Here is a 21,846-nt window from a genome sequence, read left to right as displayed (position 1 = left end):
AAGGCAAGCGGACTGTTGACTGGCTGTAAGAGGAGCCTGTGTAAATAGAGCCTTCGCCGGAGGAGGGCCGCGCCAGTGGTGACGCGCTGTGCGTGTGTGTCAGGAGTGTGTGTCAGGAGCCTGTGTGTGTGTCGGAAGGGGGGGAGAGGGGCGGGGGGGGGTTGGGGGACGACACACACGACCCCGACGAAAGCCCTGAGTGACAGAAGCCAGCCTCCCCTCCCTCCCGCCTTGAAACCCGATGCCCGGGCAAGCCCATGGCTCCCGCCTCTCGACCACCCAGCGAGGGAGACGTCGAGCGACACCGAGGAGGAGGAGGAGACGAGGGGGGAAAAAAAGGATAGAGGATGTGACCGCAAAAGTACATGTACACGTAAACACGCACGCACGCCAGACACAAGAGACACACTTGCTCGGTGGGGATACAGAGACACGCACACACACACACACACACCAGCAGACAGACTCGGAGACGTACACAAAAACAAAGCCACCAAAACTAGTCATTAAAAAAAAGTCAAATTACAGCCCGGGATTAACATAAAATGGCACTTTCAGACAGACAGGCAGGCTTGGCGGAACATTTCTCACAAAGGCACACCGTTCCCTCTGGGTTTTGGAATTCGTGCTTCAATCCTAACACCTACATATTCGGCCGCACGCTTTGTGTGCCGGGTGCGAAGTTGCCTGAATACTTTTCCTGACAATCTGCAAATAACAGCTTTAGGCCTCCGCACTCAATCAGACAGGATGAGAATGGAACAAATGAAGAATTAGAACAGCGCAGGAACAAGATGAAAACTACAGTTCCCTGACGTGCTCCTCTGCAGACGGCTACACCAACACTTCCATTAACAACCAAAAAATGGATAGGGATCGTTTTCACAGAATGTGTGTGTGCGCGGGCATTTGTCAGCGGGCCTTATCTTGACCAGAGCGACTATGAACACTGAAATGGGGGTGGGGGATTGATAGGGGAGCTGGTTTAAGGGAGAACCGGGTTCGGGGGGTTAGGGGTATGGTGGTGGGACGGGGGGGGTGAAGGGGGGGGGGGTTGACAGATCTGCTGTCATCAGTGCAGACACAGGAAGACGGATGGGCCCGCGAGCCCCTAGGCATGCTGGGATGCAGGGAGGTGCGAGGGGAGGGGAGGGAGAGAGAGAGGGGGGGAGGGGGGGACTGAATTCCAGAGGGAGAGCTCTATTCCCCACTCCTTGTCTGTCTAATGGCCTTGTGCACAGCAATCATGCCCCCCTTTACACACACACACACACACACACAGACACGGAAAGCAAGAGGAGGGAGGGGGGGGAGTGGGGGAGGGGGGGGGTGGGGGAGGGGGGCGGGGGTTACACAGAGCCTAGCGAGAGCATATCCAATTCCCGCTTCTCTAATCGCTTGATCTGGAGTCTATACTTGGGGCCCCCTTCCTCCTCATTTGGATTCAGTGCTCCCTGGCCACCCTGTCCAGCACGGAGAGGCCAGCTAAGATGTACCATCTACCGCCACTCTGGGCTGCACTAATGTTCCCTCGCTTCTACCGAGTTCTATCACGTCTGTTTTTTTTTTTTCATTTACCACCCCGGGCCAGCTCTGGGTCACCGCTATCCCCCCCCCCCCCCCAAAAAACCCCATGTGTTTTCAACGTTGAGTGGGTGGTGCTCTTCGGTACGTAAAGCTACCATCCACAACTCTGGTCCTAATAGCATGTGTGTGTGTGTGTGGGGAGGGAAGAAAAAACACCCTTATTGTGCGACAATGGTTTCTTCCATTTGGGATTAACGGCCCCACAGTTCCTGACTCCCCGACAGGAAACAGAGGCCTAAAACGACCCTCTGGTGGAGCCGAGCCTTAAATTAGCCCCCATTCTGTTGCAGGGCGGCCATGTCTGCCCTGGTATCCTGTGTGTCTCCCAGAGTACCACGTCCTGGCTTGGGCAGCACCCAGGCTGGCGTGCCCCCCGACGATGCCCCATCCAGCGGCCCCCTCCACCGGCCCCCTCCAGCCCTCCAAAAAGCGCCTCTTTATTTCCCAGAGTGCCGCTGGAAAAGCAGCTAGCTAATCACAGGGCTCCGAGTGGAAGAGGGGATGGCATGCGCTCAACTCCTGTCAGTTCCACTCTTCCATCAAGCGTAGCATTAGCTGACCAGATGGACCAAATCCTTGAGGCAGATATGCAATGTACCAGTGCATTAAACAAGTGAGCTTAAAAAAGATAGAATGATGGGGAGGGGAGGAAGGGGAGAATGCTCAAAAGGAAATGGTTGGGACTTTTTTTTGTCGTCGTTGTATCCGCAGTGCGAGCGTGTGTCGCGTTTGAATTTTTTGGCCCAGTCATCCAGGCGCCATCAGGTATGGAGGCAAGCTTGGCGCATTAAGCCCCAAAATGGCCGCTCCGTGACAGGGAGAGATATTATCTATAGGGATATACTATTGCCTGACCTGAAACTGACTCCCCCCAGGCTTAAAGCTTCACACCTCCAAGGCCAAAGGGTTAGAAGCTCATTCTCGGCTAAGAGCACCTATCTCCCCCACACTCTGGTCTATGGGAAAGGCCGTATATTCATCTGCACAACAGAATCATTCAAACCCGATTAGATCATTGCCTCGTAATCTTTCAATGTGTCGTGACATATTGGGAAGAAAAAAAAACGCGGAACATTTAAGAACACTGTACGCTTGTAAGAGCATTGCTCGAGGTAATTGTAATAATTAATGATATATTAAATGTGATTGTGGGGTTGGGGGTTTGGCTGGGGAGCTGTGGGAGGGTCCTTCGTGGGAAAGTTCCATAGGGATTAGCTATATTATCTGGGCCATTTCCATTCCTTTTGGGGTCTTACGGGAGAGCAGGAATTCAGATTTACAGCCCTGACGTTTGAGGGGAGGGAGGAAGAGGGGCAGGGGGGGGGGGGGTGGAGATGAGGCCCCCTCGGCTTCAGACAAGAGGGGAAATGATGGAGGGTGGGGGTCAGGTTGAGAGGTCACTCTCTTGTGTGTGGGTGTACCTCACTGACGCCACGGCTTTGCGTCCCTCGCACACACACACACGGCCATTGCAGACACACACACACGGCCCTCGCACACACACACACGTCCGCAGACTCACTGATCATACTCTAACACATATACATACTGTTCCGTTACTGTTCTGACGGACTCACTCGCCCCCATTCACTTTACCATGGCTTAACTTACAGCGTGAATGTGGCGGAAAATGCTAATCGCATAGCGCTAACTTAATAAGTTCATTCTTGACTGTGCTTCTTTGTGTGTGTGTGTGTCTGAGAAAGTGTGTGTGTGAGAGTGAGTGAGTGTGTGTGCAGTGAGTGTGTGTGTGTGTCTGCGTGTGTGTGTGAGTATGTGAAGGCTCCAACACTGCAGTCCCTGTGTGGGTCTGCCTGGGTCCCGTCGTAGGGGGACATTCCCTCACCGTATCCCACCACCCCCCCCCCCTGCGCTGTGTGGGAGACAAGACCACGTCACTCCGACACCCCCCCCCCCCCATCCTCCCACCAAATTCCACAGTCAGCCTGGATTACCGAGCCCGCCTCTGAAATCAATAGTGGAGGTTTTTCGAAGGCGGAGTGAAGGGGAGGGAGGCGTCGACGGGCTCGCGGTTCGGTCGCTTTCCTCTCGTTCCCCGGCTCGTCTGGCTGGTAAATATCCCCACGTCGTGTTAAACAGGAGGGCTATAATTAACTGTGCGAGACGCCAGTCAGCCGGGGTTGGGCGCCGTGCCAACGGATCAGCCCTAATTACTATATTCACTTTGTCAGGAACGCTCACTTTGCTGCTCCCTCTGATAGGGCCTGGCAGGCCTCTGAAATCCCCCGGCACTGCAACAGCACATTTCTCAGGCAGGCAGACGGGGGCCGCACAGGCTCCCAGTCGCAGGGTGATGGAAGGCTGGGTGGGTGGAGGGGGTGAGCTACTGCTGAGCAGAGGGCCCAAAATGGCTGCCGAAAGCCTTCTGAGGACCACATCAAGTGAGCACAGAACGAAAAGAAAAAAAGGAAAAAGAAACAAAAAAAACGAGAAGCCGACAAACACGATTTCTGCTCTTAGCTGCCAAGATTGATTTTCTTCTATTGATCGGTTATGCATATTGAGCTTTTTTTGAAATACCACAAGTCTGGGTGCTTTGAACTGGATCTAGCCATCTCATGTTCGGCCTACTCTGATTTCAGATAAAGAGAAACAACATTCTAAAAACAGAAATGTCTGGTTGCTCCCATCCACAGAGAACGCTCAAGTAGCGTTTTGCAGTGTCCAACTGGCTGATTTTATTGATGTTGTTGAGTAGGAGGAATGGTATTTTTTCGCACGGTCTGTAAACACCCTTTTAATATGCAAACGGCTTCTGGTCGTGATTAAATACTTGGAATTGAGTTCCTATCAAAAGGCCAACTTAGGCCGGCTAAGGTATTTACATGTGGTGAAATGCACTGACAAATATGTTTGGGAAAGAAGATAAAAAAATAGAAATAAAGTACAAAAATCGGCCGCCGCTATCAATGCTTCTAATACATGACCAAAGTGGAAATATGTGAGCTGAAGAGGGGGGGGGGGGGTGAATATGGCTTTATTTAAATAGTTTTACTGTGGAAGCGGCTCAAACAGCCATTTCAGAGCAGTTTATCAGACTAAAGCCTCTTTCACACTCCCAGCCCCAACTGTCCACACACAGGCGAATCACACTCGGAAGCCTGTTTCAACACGGGTCCGCTGTGGCCAGGGAAGGATAAGGATCAGTAGCATACGTGGGCACATTCACGGGGCACCACTGTGGGACGCTTGATAGCTAGGAGATATAATTGCAGTGCGGCGCACGTTAGCGCTCCAAACAGCTAGTCGCTTGTCAAGCGCAGGGGCGTTCGGCTGGACCTACGACTGAGATACTGGGACAGGAGGGGTGGAGACTAAAATGATACCGTGCCCTGCGTCAAAATGTATTTTAAGCTACACGGCGATGTGTTTAAAGCATATTCGTTTGGATACGGACTGGACAAATACACTATCCTGTCGGTCGAACGAAACAGAGGGAACCCTATAGAAAAAGGAACAGGCGTTCAAAGCCCATTTCAGGTTCAGAAAAAGAACCAGAGCTGACGACCATTAGAAGAAACAGTCACTTGACAGAGGTCGCCCACTCCTCTCAGTTCTGCCCCCTCTCTCTCTCTCTCTCTCTCTCTCCTTTGGTAACTTTCGCTCTCTGGTTGATGGAAACCAGTAGGTCAACCTGACAACAGCAATTACGAGTCCTCCCCATACCGTGAACAGGATGGATGGTTATACTCCCCATGTCCGACCAAAGGGCTTCTTACGTCGCGAGGCAAATATCAAACCCAAATATCATCTGACAAACCGAAAAGGGCCGAGTCAAAACCCCCTGTCACATTCACATGAACCTCCTCCATGCAGATTTGTCTGGAATGGTTCAATTTCGAGTCCTTCCATCTTTATCAAAGACCCGCGTCCCTGAATTCAAGGTTTTGATAGCAACACCGACCTTGATGGGAGGGGGGGGGAAGAAGAGAAATTCTGTGAATATTGGAGAAAATGTTACTTTCAACACAAAGGAAGGACATGTCTCTTTAAGAAGTTACTGTTCGGGGCTGAACATATCGGGTGTTTATCAGACAGAGACAAATAGCAACACTGTACAGCCATGAGGTCAAGCAGTGCTGGAAACCCCCACTCTGTCTTTACACTACCTGTTCCGTGTTATCATTCCACATACACGGCTAAATGAAGGACCGAGAGGACTGTGGACTCGTGAATTACAGAGATTAATACATCAGACGACTCCCGAATCCAACCTCAATTTCAAACCACTTAGACGTTATCAGGGACAAAGCTTTAACTGAAAACGGCTGTAATCAAAACCGTCTTCTGACTTTTCACACCAAAAAAAAAAAAAACTGCTTTACTTGGCGGAAGTCAATTCGACCCCGGCAGAGTGTGCGTTCAGAGGCGAAATGGAGCAGAGGTGAAACCAAGGGGCCCTCCAAGACCCTGCCGAAGAAGAGACACTCAGCACTTAAGAGAGGGGCCAGGCGATGACTGCCCCCGCCTCTCCCTCTGAGGGAGATGAAACAGTACAGTGAGTTAGCAACCTCGAACCCCCTCTGAACAGAGCAGTAATTAAGGTAGCTTTCCAGCTCCGAGCGACAGAGGGGATGAAATTTCCACCCCTCCGCCGGAACCCCTTGATGTTTTGTACCTTGGGTTCTGGGCCCGATTCTGGCAACCAGATCATTTTTTTTTCTCTTTTTTTTTTTTTTTTCTCTCTTCTCGCTCTCGCTCTCCCTCTCTCTCTCTCGTACTGAATTCACAGAATCCCAGAGAACATGGCCTCCAAGCCAAAACCCCAGCACGATTAATTTAGTAACGGGTTATTAAGCTCAAACATAAATTGCAGCTCTGGACGGTTTAAATGGAAAAGAAGCCTGATTTATTGGTGAGCCGGAGACAAAACAGGTTTTTATTTTCCATTTATTCATCAACACTCGTTGGGGAGTGGTAACTCGGCAGGAATTTTCAAACGAAAAAGGAAGAGAGAAGGGAAAAAAGTTTGAAAGAATAAAAGGGGGAGGGGGGGGGGCGGGAAGGGCAGTAGTGAAGGCTAGCAGCAATCAAAACAGACCAATGGAAGAAGGCCCCAACACAACGACCTTGGCATTATCACACACAGCTCTCCCTTGGAAAAGAGCACACTTGTTCACGTCAAACTCAACATACTCAACCTCAGATGTCACAGAGTCGCTTCTATATCACTCCCTGTATCCATATATCGGTTATTGAACTTCACAACGTTATTCATCAAGGGATCCCCGCAGCAGTCCACATTACACAGCCACCGAGAGGCCCAATAAAAAGAGAAACTGATAGAAGCGGCGTTCCTTGCGTTATGTCGCTATAGTCACTTCAACAACGGCAGTGTCGTCTCTGCGTCTCAGGCCGTAACGCGGCGAGCTGGCTCGTCATTCTTTCGACAGGCTAGACTTCCGAACCTGCTTTCGTGCCCCTCATTGCTTTGCGGGCCGAGTGGTTTGTGGTGTTCCTTGCATGACTAAGGCGACTTCTGAGGAAGCCGCTGGCCCCGCGTGCCCCTCGATATGTCTGCAGCAACGGCACTCTCAACTGCTCCTCGCTGGAGGAACCACCTGCCGTCCGGCCTGGCACAGAGCCACCGACCGACCCTGGAAACTGTCTGGCCCGCTCTCAAGAGCCTCGGAGAAGGGAAAGAGGCAGGGAATATTTGGTCTTCACACACACTCGTCCACGCTCTCTGGGGTACTGGGTCAAACATAACTAATGGGTTTGTATGTACCACAGGACAATAACCTTCATATATCGTTTTTTACAGAAGTTAGCAAAAAAAGACTTTTTAGGTTTTAATGACCTTTTGGCATTGGAGTTATCAAATAAGCTGAATGGACAATCGAACTTCCCCTCTCCGCTCCCCCTTCTTCCTCCCTCTCTCCCCACTTCCCTGTATCTTTGTCCTCTTGGCTCTCAATGTCAAGCCCTCCTGACCTCTGTGTCTGCAGAGCAGTGGGGCTGTCTGCGTTTGCCAGAGCGCGGCAGGTCATCAGGGCCCAGGATGAGGCATGGGCATGGGCTCTGCTGACACTGCACATACCACCGCTGCGCTGCTGCTGTTGTGTGTGTGTGTGTGTGCACGCACGTGAGCGTGTTCTGTGTGTGTTTGGGGGGGCTAGACAGAAGGGCAGACTTGCCCTAACCAATGACAATGACAGTGACCTGGTCTAATTGGCCTCAAATTGGAACTGACTCAGATAACCTGGTAGTCAACCAGACACGTCTGGTACAGTATGTGTGTGTGTGTGTGCGCGTGTGTTGGAGAGAAAGAAAAAGAAGTAAAACCACAAACTGTGGTTTTTACTGTTGCTTGTTGTTCAGGAACAAGTTAAATACTGGCTTGTACCATTACTATTCGTACACTCTTGCACTATTATTATCGCTCTCCATCTCATCTCCTGACGCTCTCCGTCTCCTCCCTTCTTTATATCCAGCCCCCACCCCTTCTGCCCCTCACCTCTTCACTCTCTACCCGAGCTTTGTTCGAGGAGAGCAGCGCTATGGCGACGGCGGGGCCCACACAAAAGGGTCATGTGACAGCGACGGCGAGAGGAGGGCAGAGGGAGGCGGGTCGGGCGGACACAATGACCGCACCACTCCACACAGCTGGACGGTCACGCATTCCTGGTGTTTACAAGATTTCTAGGGGGGGAAACAAACCCCCCCCCCCCCCCCGAGGAACTGGCGGCCACTAAAACGGGGCCGTTTTTCGTGCCTGAATAGAAGGCTTATGTCATCCCCGCGACGCATGCTAGGAGCATGAGAACACTGCAACCTGTGGAAACCAACTGGTGAGACGGTATTATGGAGGAAGGAGGTGGGAGAGACAGAGCTCGCTCAGTGCCGGCGACTCTCAGATGTCAACAGACAGTACATTGACATACAGGGGACTGCCTGTAGTGGTCATACAAAAAGGCAACTATTCAGAACGGCCTGAAACTCGATATCCATTTACTTTGACAGGCCATGAGTTAATCTCAAACAATAGGGTATTGTTGAAAAAAACTTGTCTTTACCTGAAAGAAACTTAACTTAGCGTTATTTGTGATATACCCTGACTATTGCTTTTTGTTGATGATCTATGGTCATGCAGGTACACAAGTTGTTTGGGATTCCAAAATGGTGGACTCATGTCCGAAGGCTAACTTGGCAGGATAGAGAAGTCGGTATGTTGGGTGCCAAAGAGAGAGAGATTAAAGTGAGACTGTAAATGTTAGATTGGCATTGATCCAGTTTCTTTTGTTATTCAACGGTAACTGTGCTGTTATGCTAATGTATTTATTGATCATTAATTCTTGCTGAATAAATTATGGATGCTCTCATTTCCCACAGGCCTACTAGCTGCATAAAGCGACGCCAGCTCGACTACTACATCCATATTTCAGCAGAACCCCCTGACAAGATCCACCAGTTGGTGAGGTTCGGTAATCTGAAGCAATCTTCCTGGAATTGGTGCATTCAAAAGATTGAAACAACGAGGTTAACTGAAGCTAGATATCTTTTTTTTAAATCATGCATTTCTCAATCTGTCTTCCCTGGTAACTCATTGAGATCCACCCTGAAGTTTTCTGTAAATAAAGAACTGCTCACTCCTTCAAACCCGGCCCACACGCATGGCTAGTTTTCCCTAACTCAGGACATGACTTCACAGAAAAACAGCCAGGCCGGTCGAAACTGGTCGGAGCAGCCTCGGCCAGCCATGCGACAAGAATATTCCCTAAAAGGAGGGCTGTCGTCGTGTAATAGTTCAGTGCGTGTGCGCGCGTGGCGGGAGGTGAGGGGGTGGACCTTGGTCGTTCTCGGAGGATCACTAGAGAGTCGTAGAGATGTCAAACGTGGCTACTGGCTACCATGCAGTACATGTTGAAAGGGCTTCTTACTGAAGTGATTTCATGAACAGTGCCAGTGGGGGCCTGTAGCCGGGCAGGATGGCATGGGAAGCGGCACCCAGCGATGAGGAACAAATCAGGGGCTCAACCAATGAAAAGCATGAAACAGTCCAAAATGTAAATAAACACAAGCCCGTGATGACATACTGTATACCAACTGCAGTAGGGACCGTTTAACAGGGGAGGTTGGGAACAATAGGAGGACATTGTCTCCTCCGCTTGACTGGGCACAATTTCCCCCCTACATTGCATTTCCCCCTCCCCTTCCTACACACACACACACACACACACACACACACCCACACCGTCCTTACATCAGAACGGGTAACATCCCTTTCTGACGACAATAGAGCCATTGATGATGGGGTGCGCACACACGCACACACACACACATTGCGGCTTGGCCATGACGCCGCATATCCATTGCAAGAACACACACACACACACAGACACACACAGACACACACTGCGTGAGCAGCAGCGGATGCTCACCTCTGGTGTGTTTTTCTTGAACTCGCGGCTCTGGTCGATGAGTTTTTTCCTGGACTGCTCGCTCTCATCTTGTCTGTTGGCCAGGGCTGTGGCGGTGGCGTCCAGTTCTCTCTGCAGGACCCAATGGAGGAGGGGATGGGGGGGGGGGAGGGGACAAGGGGAAAAAAAACGACAGAATGATTACAGGGGGCTCTGTGGGGGGTGACCACCATTTACATCAGCAGGCAAACAAGACAGTCCTTCTTCCTCGCTTTTTTTTTTTTTTTGGGTTCTCCTCTTCGGTCTCCCGCAGAGGCCGAGAGAGAAGGAGGGAGGGAGAGGGAGAGACGGCCTGGGGGAGGGGAACGATTCTCCTGTGCTCTCCATCCATGTTGACAGGACCTAGACATGGCACTAGCCCTGGCACCATGGCTACAGACAGGCCGGGTGGGCGGGTGGGGGGGGTGCCACACCACCCCAACGCTTTGCATACAACGGTTCGGCCCGTCCGCACACGTGCAACTCCTTAAAGGCAAAATTGTGGAAATATCGCAAGCGCAGAGGCACACAAACACACGCCCACCCCTCCAGTCTCACAGCACATCCTATGGCTCTAACTGCAGACAGAAGTGTGGAAAAAGTCATAAAACCACTTGGATGCCGGCAGCATTTACGCGGCTTATAAAACCGTATTGCTGGGCAGAAGAAAAAAAAATACATAAAAAAAAAAAAAAATACTATTAGGCGCTTTTTCTCACGCTTTTCCAGAAATCGGTGTGGTGTGCTGCTCACATGAGCAATGTTGTGACAGGGGGGACGGGAGGGAGATGTAAGGCCTGGCAAGCACAGGATCAACATTCAATTCAATATCTTTACTGCCGTATGGACTTTTGGTACAGGGCAATAGGAGCACGTCAACTAAGTCGCCTTCAACGACACGAACGACAACGAGAGGTCGAACGTGACTGAGGCGGGTGACAGATGTCAGGATGTCCGATTGGTGGGCTGCTGTGTGTGTCGGTTATGGCAGCCTGTGTGTGCGTGTGTGTGTGTCTTCCAGACTTTCTGTCATCTCAGCTCTTATCGTTGTGGAAGGGGGGGGGGGAGAGAGAGAGAGAGAGAGAGAGAGAGAGAGAGAGAGAGAGAGAGAGAGAGAGAGAGAGAGAGAGAGAGAGAGAGAGAGAGAGAGAGAGAGAGAGAGAGAGAGAGAGAGAGAGAGGAACAAGAACAAGCGAGGCGGCCCCTCGAGAGAGAGAGAGAGACTGGGCTGGCTGACATCTGGGAGCCAGATGCAGGGAACAAATCAAGTTAATTAGGCTGGAACAGAGCGAGCCAGACTACGGCCCCACTTTACTCCACACCACCACTACGCCCTGCTAGGACTAGAGGGGCACAGCTCACAGAGCATACCGTATACCGTACACAGCACACTTTCTTCTCTCCCTCTCTCTGGGTTCATCTGCCCTGTCTGTCCGTTCCCCCCCCCCCCCCCCCCATCTCTCGGCCCTCCTCAGCAAGAGCACTGCGGTGCCGTCGACGCTCGTCTTTCTAAAACTGGAGCAACGTCGTCGGTGGTCGTGAAGTGCCTCTGAGGCCCCGCCTTCTCCAGTCACTGGTGGTGGAAGGGGAGGGGGGCTAACCGGATAGCAGGAGGGCTGACGAAGCCACTCTGCGCCTGCCTGGCTTGACCAACCCCGGCTCAGCGATACGCCCAGGTCATGTTTGCTCTGCTGGTTCGGGCAGCTGGCAGTGGGATGTCCATATGACTGACAGGCTACACGCACTACCCTCTCCACGTGAGCCGCCGCGAGGCCAGCGGACATGCTAATGGGGTCAGTCTGGTTAGCGCCAGGAGCTAACACGTTAGCATGGCTGGCTTGGCATTAGCTCTTCGCTATTCCACTTGCTCCCCCCTCCAAGATTATCTAGAGGAATGGAGAGGAAAATAAGGAGGGGGGAGAGGGGGAGGGGGGCATCAGAGAAGGGGTGAAGAGGGACGCCGTTCTCCCAAAAGCCCCTGTCAAGTTGACGCTCTCGAGACTGATTAGCAGACGCTGCCGTTAAGCCCATTATGCAAACGATTTGGCTAATCACTTCAAATTGATTAGCGCCAGCCTTCCTCTCCTCTCCCCCCTCCCCTCCCCCCCCGCCCCGCCCCGCGCTCATTCATCTCTGGGACCCCTTGTGAGGCCCGTCCGGGGGAATAGGGGGGTGGATAATTATGTTTTTATCAACAGGAATTCACAGATCCTTCCCACCCTCAAGTCTTCCACACATCCACAGAGATAGAAAGGCAGCTAGGCAATTCCCTTAACACATCAGGCTAGTAGGCTATGTTAAGAGCAGCAAAGTGAATAGGCCTGGGCTATTCAAAGTCCATAGGCCTTTGGTGTCTGAGGTACTTTTAGCTCAGTTAGCGCTAATAAAGCACTGTTAGAGCTGTGGGGATGTGTTTTCACAGCTGTGGGAGCTTTGGCAGAGACCAGCGGCAGGCAGGCTAACGGTTAGACCAAAACAAACACACCCAGACGTCACCTAGGGGATAAGCCTACACACGATACAGCCCACCTGTGACCAAAAACACACCCAGGTACAACCATACTGCCACACTGTAGGGAGGAAGGGCCAGCTCTATTCTAGATAGCAAATCGGAGCTTTGGGGTGCCGAGGCCCCTGCCATTCGACCACTGGCCATCATTAACCATCCTGATACCTACTCTCAATGCCCGCCTCCTTTAACCACGCCCCTCACCCTCCTTCTGACCAATAGAAGAGGCTTCTGAGACTATCTGCCCACATCGGGCCTTGCCGCCTATCAGAGAAGGCGTGCTTGAATAAAGGACCAAATTGTGCTCCATAATGGCTTTATAATTTTGCTAATGGAAGAATTTTGCTGGCTCAGGCAGCGGTGCTTGTCTTAGTTAATTTGTTCAGTAGTAAACGCTGATGGAACAGATTACGGCGCTCCCTCGAGAGCTTGCCTGTGCCAGATGCTATCAGCTGCATACGCGGAGGGGAATATTAGAGGGGCCGCCTCGCTTGTTCTTGTTCCCTCCCTCTCTCTCTCTCTCTCCCTCTCTCTCTCTCTCTCTTCTTGTCTCTCCCCCTCGCAGATGAGATGAATTTTTGAAAGAGTGGATGGTGGCTAAGAATTTTAGTTTGAATTATCAGAGGGCTTCATCAAGTGATGAAGCCGACAAGGTTTGGATGATCCCCCCCCCCCCCCCCAAGCCGCTGTCCCTCACCCTTGGACGTCACATATGCCCCTCCCCCTCAGACAGAGAAAACGTCAGGTCTGTTAATTCCATGATCACGGGGGGGGGGATTGGGGGGGGGCTTCAATGGTCCAATTAGGCCAGAGGTATTGTCCTAGCTTGTTGTTGAGGAACAGAACAAACTCTGGCAAAAAAAAATCTACAGATGATGCTCTTTTGTTAAGAAAGAAATGTTGTTTATAGTTTGACAGTTACGAAAGTTAATTGGGTGAAAGAAAGAAAAAAGAAAAAAAAAAACCTTTGGCAAATCAGCTGACCCAATTTCTTGGAAGTTAGCAGGTGCACTGAGCACCATTGCATTTTTCACTCGCTCCGTTTTTTATTTATCTATTTCGACATTGGGGCCCCACATGTCTTCTCTCTTAAAAAGGGACAGATATGGGTGCTACACCGTTCCATTTCCAGCAGTGTTGGTTTGGATGGGATGGCTTTAAAAGTAGAAGCAAGCACCAATGCTAGAAGGAGTTAGGCCTGGGTGACCTTTCGTTCAGGTACTCTCAGAACCACCACACTGCTACTGCCCGCCCACACACTGTTTTCACCTCAGAGAGTAGCCCATCACAAACCTAATAGCAGCGCAGAAGTACACTACCATACTTTAAGGCCCACAGTACAGCTCTAAGCTTGTTTCGCAAGGTTAATGAGGTACAACTAATAGTAAGAATCAACATCATGTGCACTAAAATACTCACTTAAATAACTTGGCTCCAGTTTATCACGCATTCCAAAAGTTCTTATCGGTCAATTCTGAGGGCGTTATAATCGCGCTATTATTAAAATACGAGTCCAGACATTTCATTATTTTCTTGTTCAGAGATACGAGTCAGAGATTGCTCTGTTTGCAGTGGAGAGTGTGTAGGGTGTAGACTGTAGCTCATGAGTATGGTCGGAATACATTAGCACCAAGTCTAACGACTGCAAGCAGATATTATGAAACCACAGAGAAGTGAGTGAATGAGGGAGAGAGGGGGGAGGAGTGGTGCAAGAGGGAACTGTCTAGCTCTGGGTACCACTTCAAAGGAGCTTTAGACAAATAGCAAACACAAGTGTCTGCTCTTTTTCTGGCTGCTCCAACAGCTGCTGTTAACATTAAGAGGAGGCCTAATCTATTTGCATTGCAACCAGGCGTCTAAAACCTTTATCAAAGCCTTTTGTTTTCCAGCGCCAACCAGTTAGGCTAATACAGACGTGGCTTTGTAGCGACGGCGCTAATCGTTGCCAATCTCAGAGCAATAGGCCGCCGTTTACACAAGATCTGAAACGACGGAACATTGCGAACTGATTTAATAAATCCATCAACAACGCACATTTGGCGCAACAACTTAACCTTGTCCTCTGTGTGTTCTATGTGGGTTGAGTGTGTGTGTGTGTGTGTGTGTGTGTGTGTGTGTGTGTGTGTGTGTGTGTGTGAGTGTGAGAAAGAGAGAGAGAAAGAGAGAGGGGTGTGCGTCGTGAAGATAACTCAACCTTCAGTCCTAATCCGTTGACTTCAAACGTTCTGTAATGCATACTAAAGCATTCCTAATGGTCCGGTCCGAGCAAAGTGTGTGTTAGGCCGGGCAAACTCGGGGGGCCATAAATTGGCATGTCAGTTTAACCTACATTGAGCTGGGCGGGGGGGGGGAGGGGTGATCACATTAACATTGTTTTCTAATAAACGGTCCTAGTGTTCAGACTATGCTCGTGACAGATTTGTGACGGATGTTTTAATAGACCGTGAATCATGCATCAGTTGGCTAGTGGAGGGACAAGAAAAGGGGGGGAGTGGGGGTTGTTTGGGGGGTGGGGGTGGGGGGGGGGGGGGTGTGGTAAGAGTATGCTGTGGTAGATGCACACCATGAACACACTTCCCCCTAAAGGCACACAAGTCGGCCTAATACACTGGACCTGGTTGTCCTTCCTGGGGATTGTCCTTTATAGCATCCAGGAAATCATTTTCATTGACTCCATAACTCTGCAAAGTAAATAAAAGCCTATTTATGCATTCTTATCTAAGGCAGGACTTTATCGTCTTAACAGCAGTGTGATCTTGGAGTGTGTGTGAGTGTTAATGGAATTTCCCCAGGATGACCTCACCTAGCCGAGCGTAGCCACAATGGCATCATTGTGCCTGTGCTGGCTCACCTTGGCTCTGACCTTCCTCTCGCCTGATTGACTACCAGACCGACCAATCAAACCCTGGCAATCCGGTGGAGGTGGCCCCCTCAAGGGCACAGCTTTTTAAATAAATAAAAAAAAGGGGAGGAGATGATATTATCTCAAGACATGCGGTCATACTTCATAACCGAGAGCTTGCTGTTCTTTCAAAAGCCCGCAGTGGTCAAAGAAAATGTCACCCGCCCCCCCCCCCAAAAAAAAATAAAAAAATAAAAAAATAAAATATGAAAAAAACCTTTGTACTCAGAATGTAGTCGGCAATCTCGATGCTCAAGTACCGGTTCTCAGAGGGAGCAGACTACCTCGGGGCTCTGAAACTAAACTACTCGATCCAATTAAGCGACATGCACGTCCATTATCATAAATTTGTATGCTAATTCCCAGCATGTACCGTTACCATAAGAACAATACGCCGGTTGTTGACCGATGAAAACACTCATTCACTCCCGAGGTTGGAGTACAGGGGGTTTGTGGCGCTGCATTCCGCATGTTAATAACTCATAATGATAGCGTGGGCTAGAGATATAAAAACCTGATTCACTGGAGAATGGGAAGGAATCAGCTCGGCCCCATCAAAATCTAAAGCCATGTCTGTTTGGAGTCTCCGGGGCCGGGAAGTCTTCGGTGTCCGTCATGCAAACAACAACGTGTCTGTGTGTGATACACTGAGGAACAGTAAGGATAACTGGGAGTGATGAGGTCTTGAGGAACGTAATGTTCTGGAATCTTGACAAAGTAATGATGCTAATAGAACGTGTGCATGGGAGTCTCTTATATTCCTTCTACCCACACCATCGATTATCACTGAAACGGCCTAGGCTTTTTTTTCTTGGTCCGGTAAACAAAGGGCTCCCTCTTTCTGTTATCCAATAACGGTGTGATATTTCTACTAAACAGGACTGTCCTTTTTGATAAGACAATGTACTAAACAAGAGCCACTGGGCACAAACGGCTGATAGGACGCTCGACAAATGGAAATTGATGGCCAGCAGTGTCTGGTGCTGGTTGCATCGGCTCAGCCTGAAGCACGACGTAGTCAAAATAAAACAGAAACAGCCTTCATCATACTGAAAGAGCATGTCAGAGTAGCTTTCTAGCCCTCTTCCTGCCAAGACGGATGCTCCAATTGAAAAGAAACGGGTAGACACAGACTGGTCTCCGCTCCTGTTTCCAGATATTTCCAAGCCTTGCCTTACCAACAACAAATCACACCCCAAACAGTACTCCCAACTCCCACCCATATCGCCACGGACACCCAAACCAAGTGGTGTCAAAACTGATTGACAGCTCTCCGGGCTTGACAGGCCCAGATCAGAGAGAGAGAGGGTGGGGGGGGTTCGTTTCGCAACATCTGCTGTGCATGAGTTTGCGTGTTGACATGCCAGCGTTATGTATTCACTGTAATCAGTCTTTAATCACAAGCTTTATAGAAAGGGTTCTTCAGTTGTGAAGGATTTGGTGATTACGAACAAGCAGGGTGGAGATGGGAGACGAGGAGGAGTGAGGAGCTTCCGTCTCTACTGGACGGAAGCTGTATTAACTGTAAATGAAACCGTTTTTATGCAGATCGGGTCCAGGGGGTAGATCTTAAACGGGGGTCGGCTCGGCAATATCAAAAGCGCTTCGGCACCTTAATGACTGGGGACTTGATTCCCCTCGCCCCGCCCCGTCAGACAAGACTCCCCCAATCTCTGGCCTCCCTCTGATTCATTATGCAACAGGAGCGCCGTGATTGGCTTCAAACGGGAGACTTGGCGGCACGTCCGGGATGTGGCGTCCCAGAGCCTCGCAGAGTAAGTGGATGTCGCCTGGCTACGCTCGGGCCCTGCCAGCTGTTTGGGCTGGTTTCTAACGGCACGGATTCTGAGAGCTTAGGAATGAGCGGTTCGGTCGGGGGAGGGGGGGTTGGTGGGGGAGAGGGAGTGGGGGGTGTTGGTGAGTGTAATAATGTCGTCAGACTCGACAGTCAGAGCACGACTGAGCCACCAGAGCCCTCTACCCTGTCCCCACAATGCGCCTCGTTGGCCAGACAATGAACCTGCTCAACCAATTAAGATTCCTCATCTCGGAGGAGAGGGAGGAGGACCCAGGGGGGCCTTGTGGAAGAGTGACCGACAGACAGGCACCTGGTGACCGACAGACAGGCTAATGGGTTAACGGGGAGAAAGAGAGACACGGTCACAGAAGACGGACAGTCGACGTGCGCGTTTTATGTCTACCTCAATTACAACGCAGAGATAAGCCGACCCAGCTAACAGGACAGGATGTGGTGCAGGACAGAGGAGGGTGGATGTTCTGAGCTCATCTATATTTACAAGATTTGTGTAATGGCGCGCTGGCAACCACACACACACACACACGGGAGCTGATGGTTACTAGCTGCCTCCACCCACACTGATATCAACATTCCACAAATACTTTCCGAGCTTTAAAGCAACTAATTAGAGAAATTATACAGCTTGGTTAAGAGGACAGTTTTACCAGACCTCTGAGACAAGGATAGAGAGACAGATAGAGACAGAAAGCGAGTGAGAGAGCGGTGGGGAACCGTTTCACTGACGGGCAATTCAGGAAGTGCCCAGGGCTAAAGTCGGAGGAATAACTAACTCACCAAGCAAGCGCACGGTTCTCAGAGAGAGAGACCATTTCACCCTGGCCATTTGACCAAGTGCTTGATAGGCCACATTCATATTCGCTACCAAAACAGCTAGCGAGTCCAGATTTAGAACGGCAACAAAAGAAGACTGAACAAACACGAGCCGGAAAAAGAATAACAATTGCGAGTCTCATTTCCTGAGTGGGTACAGGCTAGTCGGCAGCATCACCAGGGCCGAAACCCCCCCCCTCTAGAACAGTAGATCGAGTCTCCATCTCCCCCTATTGTTACCTATCGCACCAGAGTGCCACATACACACTGCTACAACAAGTCAAACAATTACTCTGTGAGAAATACCCTGTTACCCAGGACCCTGCTGTGCTGTGTGTTCCAAACCACAAGCTCCCTCCATGTTGTTTTTTTTCCCACCAATCACCCGGGCAGCAAAGAGAATTAAGCCCTTAACAGGCAACACAGGCAACAGTCACTTCTGCTGAGAAACGGGCCAAGCAAAAAAAAAAAAAAAACGATGGCGCCCGTGATGTCATTGTTTGCGTACGTATCCTTGTATGAGAAAAAATAAATAAAAATTAAAACTCTCTCTCTCTCTCTCTCTCTCTCCTCTCTCTCTCTCTCTCTCTCTCTCTCTCTCTCTCTCTCTCTCCATCTCTCCTCCTCTCTCCTCTCTCTCTCTTTCTCTCACTCTCTCTCTCTCTCTCTCTCTCTCTCTCTCTCTCTCTCTCTCTCTCTCTCTCTCTCTCTCTCTCTCATCCTCTCTCTCTCTCTCTCATCTCTCTCTCTCTCTCTCTCTCTCTCTCTCTCATCTCTCTCTCTCTCTCTCTCTCTCTCTCTCTCTCTCTCTCTCTCTCTCTCTCTCTCTCTCTCTCTCTCTCTCTCTCTCTCTCTCTCTCTCTCTCTCTCTCTCTCTCTCTCTCTCTCTCTCTCTCTCTCTCTCTCTCTCTCTCTCTCTCTCTCTCTCTCTCTCTCTCTCTCTCTCTCTCTCTCTCTCTCTCTCTCTCTCCCCGGCACACTCTTTGCTGACATGCACATATATTCTTAGACTAATGCTCGGGGTTTAAAGTCCCATCACCTGTCAAGAGGGCTTTTTCCTGGGAAGTGTGTGACCGAGGCTAGACAGCCTTAAATTCCTGTCAGGAAGCTAACTGAGGCCGATTACAAAATCAATAGCAAAACAATGGAGGAGCTGGGAGCCGTGGGCCAGAGGAACCCCACAGACGAAGGCGGTTTTGAAATACAGCCTCTCGTAACCTTCTCCTAGAAATCGGAGGTGGAGGAAACCAAATAGGGGGGCAGGGGAGCGAGGAAAAGACTAACAGTAACAGGACCTAAGCACTAACAGCAACTTAGTAGGTGGATGGAGTCCGTCGATGCAAATAGAGTTGCCCGTCTAAATTCAGCCCTACCAAAGTACATTGATTAGAGATTATAGTAATAAGCTGAACGGTCGATCCTCGGTCAACATTCTGGATGCCGGGTTATTTCAGACACATTGCTGCGGTTTGTAGTCGAGTTAGGCTACACTATCTCATTGTCCATCAATTCTGCAGTTCATTGCACCGCTATTTATTTTTACAACTGACAATAGATGGAATTAGTGCGATAAGTCTAAACTGAAAGCATAACCAAGATATCATGTAAATACGAGTGTAATACTAGTGTTTGGGTGTATACACAGACCTGCCTGCTAATCCTGTGCTGGCTCAGGGCCATCGGGAGTGGTTTGGGGGCCCAACAGAAAAACAAAGGTATTCTCACCATGTATGCAGCCACAATAAGTCAACCCATACAACTGTAGGGCCTCCCAGTGATGACATGATACACTTGCTCAAACATGGCTACCATGTTCGCCCCCTTAGGTTCATTATCGGCATCCATTTCGGGTTTGAGGCGAGCCAGAGCTTCTATCCTCAGGCAAAAACCCCTCTTAACTTCAATGTGGGGGCTGAGGTTTCCACTACTAAATGCCAGAGGTGCAGGGGAATATCTACAGCACTTGAACAAGTGTAGTATTATGCCTCGGTAGTACAGGCCTGCCAGCAGCCTTCTCTCCTCAGCCTCCTCTACCCATGCATGAGCTGTTGAACGCACAGGGAGGAATGTGTTTACTCTGATGGCCGGGTCTGCGGTTCGTATTAATTATGATGCAAAAATTATAATTATAATATTAGCATAGCCGGGGTGCACAATGAATGAACAGAGGAGGAGGAGGAGGAGGGAGGGAGGGAGGGAGGAAGGGAGGGTTGGGGTAGGGTGAGTGTGGCTTGTTTACAACAGGGGGAAGAGATAGACAACAAGCGGACGATTGTTGCCGGGTGCGGAGCAGACGCAGACGACACGCAATGGCTTGGCTGTGACCTGCTTTGAGGGATGTGTTAGCATGTGGCGCGACGGCGGCGGCGGCGCGGGTAGAAAGGCAGCCATGTGCCCTCGCCCCGCTGTCACCTCGGCATGGCACCCCTACTCCCACCCGGCCTCCGCGTTCTCACAGTGGCGTACTGTACACGCTCGCGGGCGCAGCCTCGCAGACCGTGTGCAAGCGTGCACCGGAAACGACCGGAAACTTCCAAGCGTGGGAAGCCAAGCCAGCAGCATCGTAGTAGCGGTGATGGCGGGGCGTAGCGTAGGCAGGCCGCTCCGAGCCTCTTCCTCGCAGACGCTACTTCCTGTTCACCTCCCTCGGCAACAAGAGGAACCGTGCCGCATGGGCTGCGGTCTCCGGTCAGAATCAGGTTTCCTTTTTCCGCGTCACACCAGGGCCCCTGAAACACAGCCTTTGTTTGGGTTTGCGTCGGTACTAACAAAGCACAATGCTCAGCCAGCCAGCACGGTCACACACAGGATCTGAGAACTTGGAGGGAGGAGGAAACATCCGGGAGAAGAGCAGTGTTGGGTGCAACAACTTTATAGTAACACAACTACTACTGTACAACAGTCAGTTAGCCAACCCTTAAACTCCCAGTTAGAATTACTGCTTACGTGTGTATTGATCGCCTCAGCCACAATATTTGGAAATCCTGTTTCAGTGCACACTCCACCCCACACACACTTTCCGCTGTGCCCCATATGCCAGGTGTGAGTAGTTCTCCACACACTGAAGCAGGCGCCATTGCTGAGAGATAAAAATCACCCGCAAGTTTATAAGACACGCAATTACTGTCTTGGATAAAGAAAAGAAAAAAGATTTTCAATCGTTTTATTTACCGACACACCTCATGTATTTTCTGTAAACGTTGGGATTCTGACTAGGATGTTTTGGTTTTGGTTGCTCCCTGAGCTAGCATTAGCGTTCTGACCTTCCCTGACTGAACCCGCGTTTAATGATTACGACAGGCCTCGTTTTCCCTGAGGCAAAAGAGTAAAGTCGACGTCTCTCCTTACAGACCAACGGGGGGAGGGGTGGGGGGGGGGGGGGTATACAGTCAGGAGGGTACACAGCAGCCAGACACAAGCATCACCAGGACGAGATAGGATTTGAAAATGGACGGTCAATTACAGTAGCGATATTGGCTTCCTCGATGTTTCATTTGAATTGAATTCGACACCGAGAGGATGAAGGGTGGGGCTGGGGGGGAGGACGGGGTCTGAACAACAAAGAGACCCGGCGAAGATTAAACTTGACTTTCTTGGAGTTCTGCTGGTAAGGGGATAGTGAAAGAGAGAAGAGATATTATCTCTGGGGTAGTGAACCGACTGTTTCAGAAGTGATAAGTCCTCGCGTGGACAACACAAATGCCAGACAACGCAACTGAAGAAAGAACTGGGTGGGTGGGTTTCCAACAATAATGGCTGCCTCTAATCTCATCTTGAATGTTTCTGCCATTAACCTCCC

The 21,846-nt window shown here is 50.4% G+C and overlaps 1 protein-coding gene across 1 annotated transcript in view; it reads right to left on the bottom strand.

Moving 5' to 3' along the window:
• Positions 1-21,846, bottom strand: part of cux1a (cut-like homeobox 1a) — a 111,573-nt gene that overhangs the window by 68,089 nt on the left and 21,638 nt on the right. The window contains 1 exon segment of the mRNA XM_062484918.1: positions 9,990-10,100. Coding sequence (XP_062340902.1) covers positions 9,990-10,100 — 111 coding nt within the window.

This window comes from Osmerus eperlanus, chromosome 19 (genome assembly GCF_963692335.1).
Source record: "Osmerus eperlanus chromosome 19, fOsmEpe2.1, whole genome shotgun sequence".
NCBI classification, from domain to species: domain Eukaryota; kingdom Metazoa; phylum Chordata; class Actinopteri; order Osmeriformes; family Osmeridae; genus Osmerus; species Osmerus eperlanus.
This window is presented reverse-complemented; position numbering and strand designations above follow the sequence as displayed.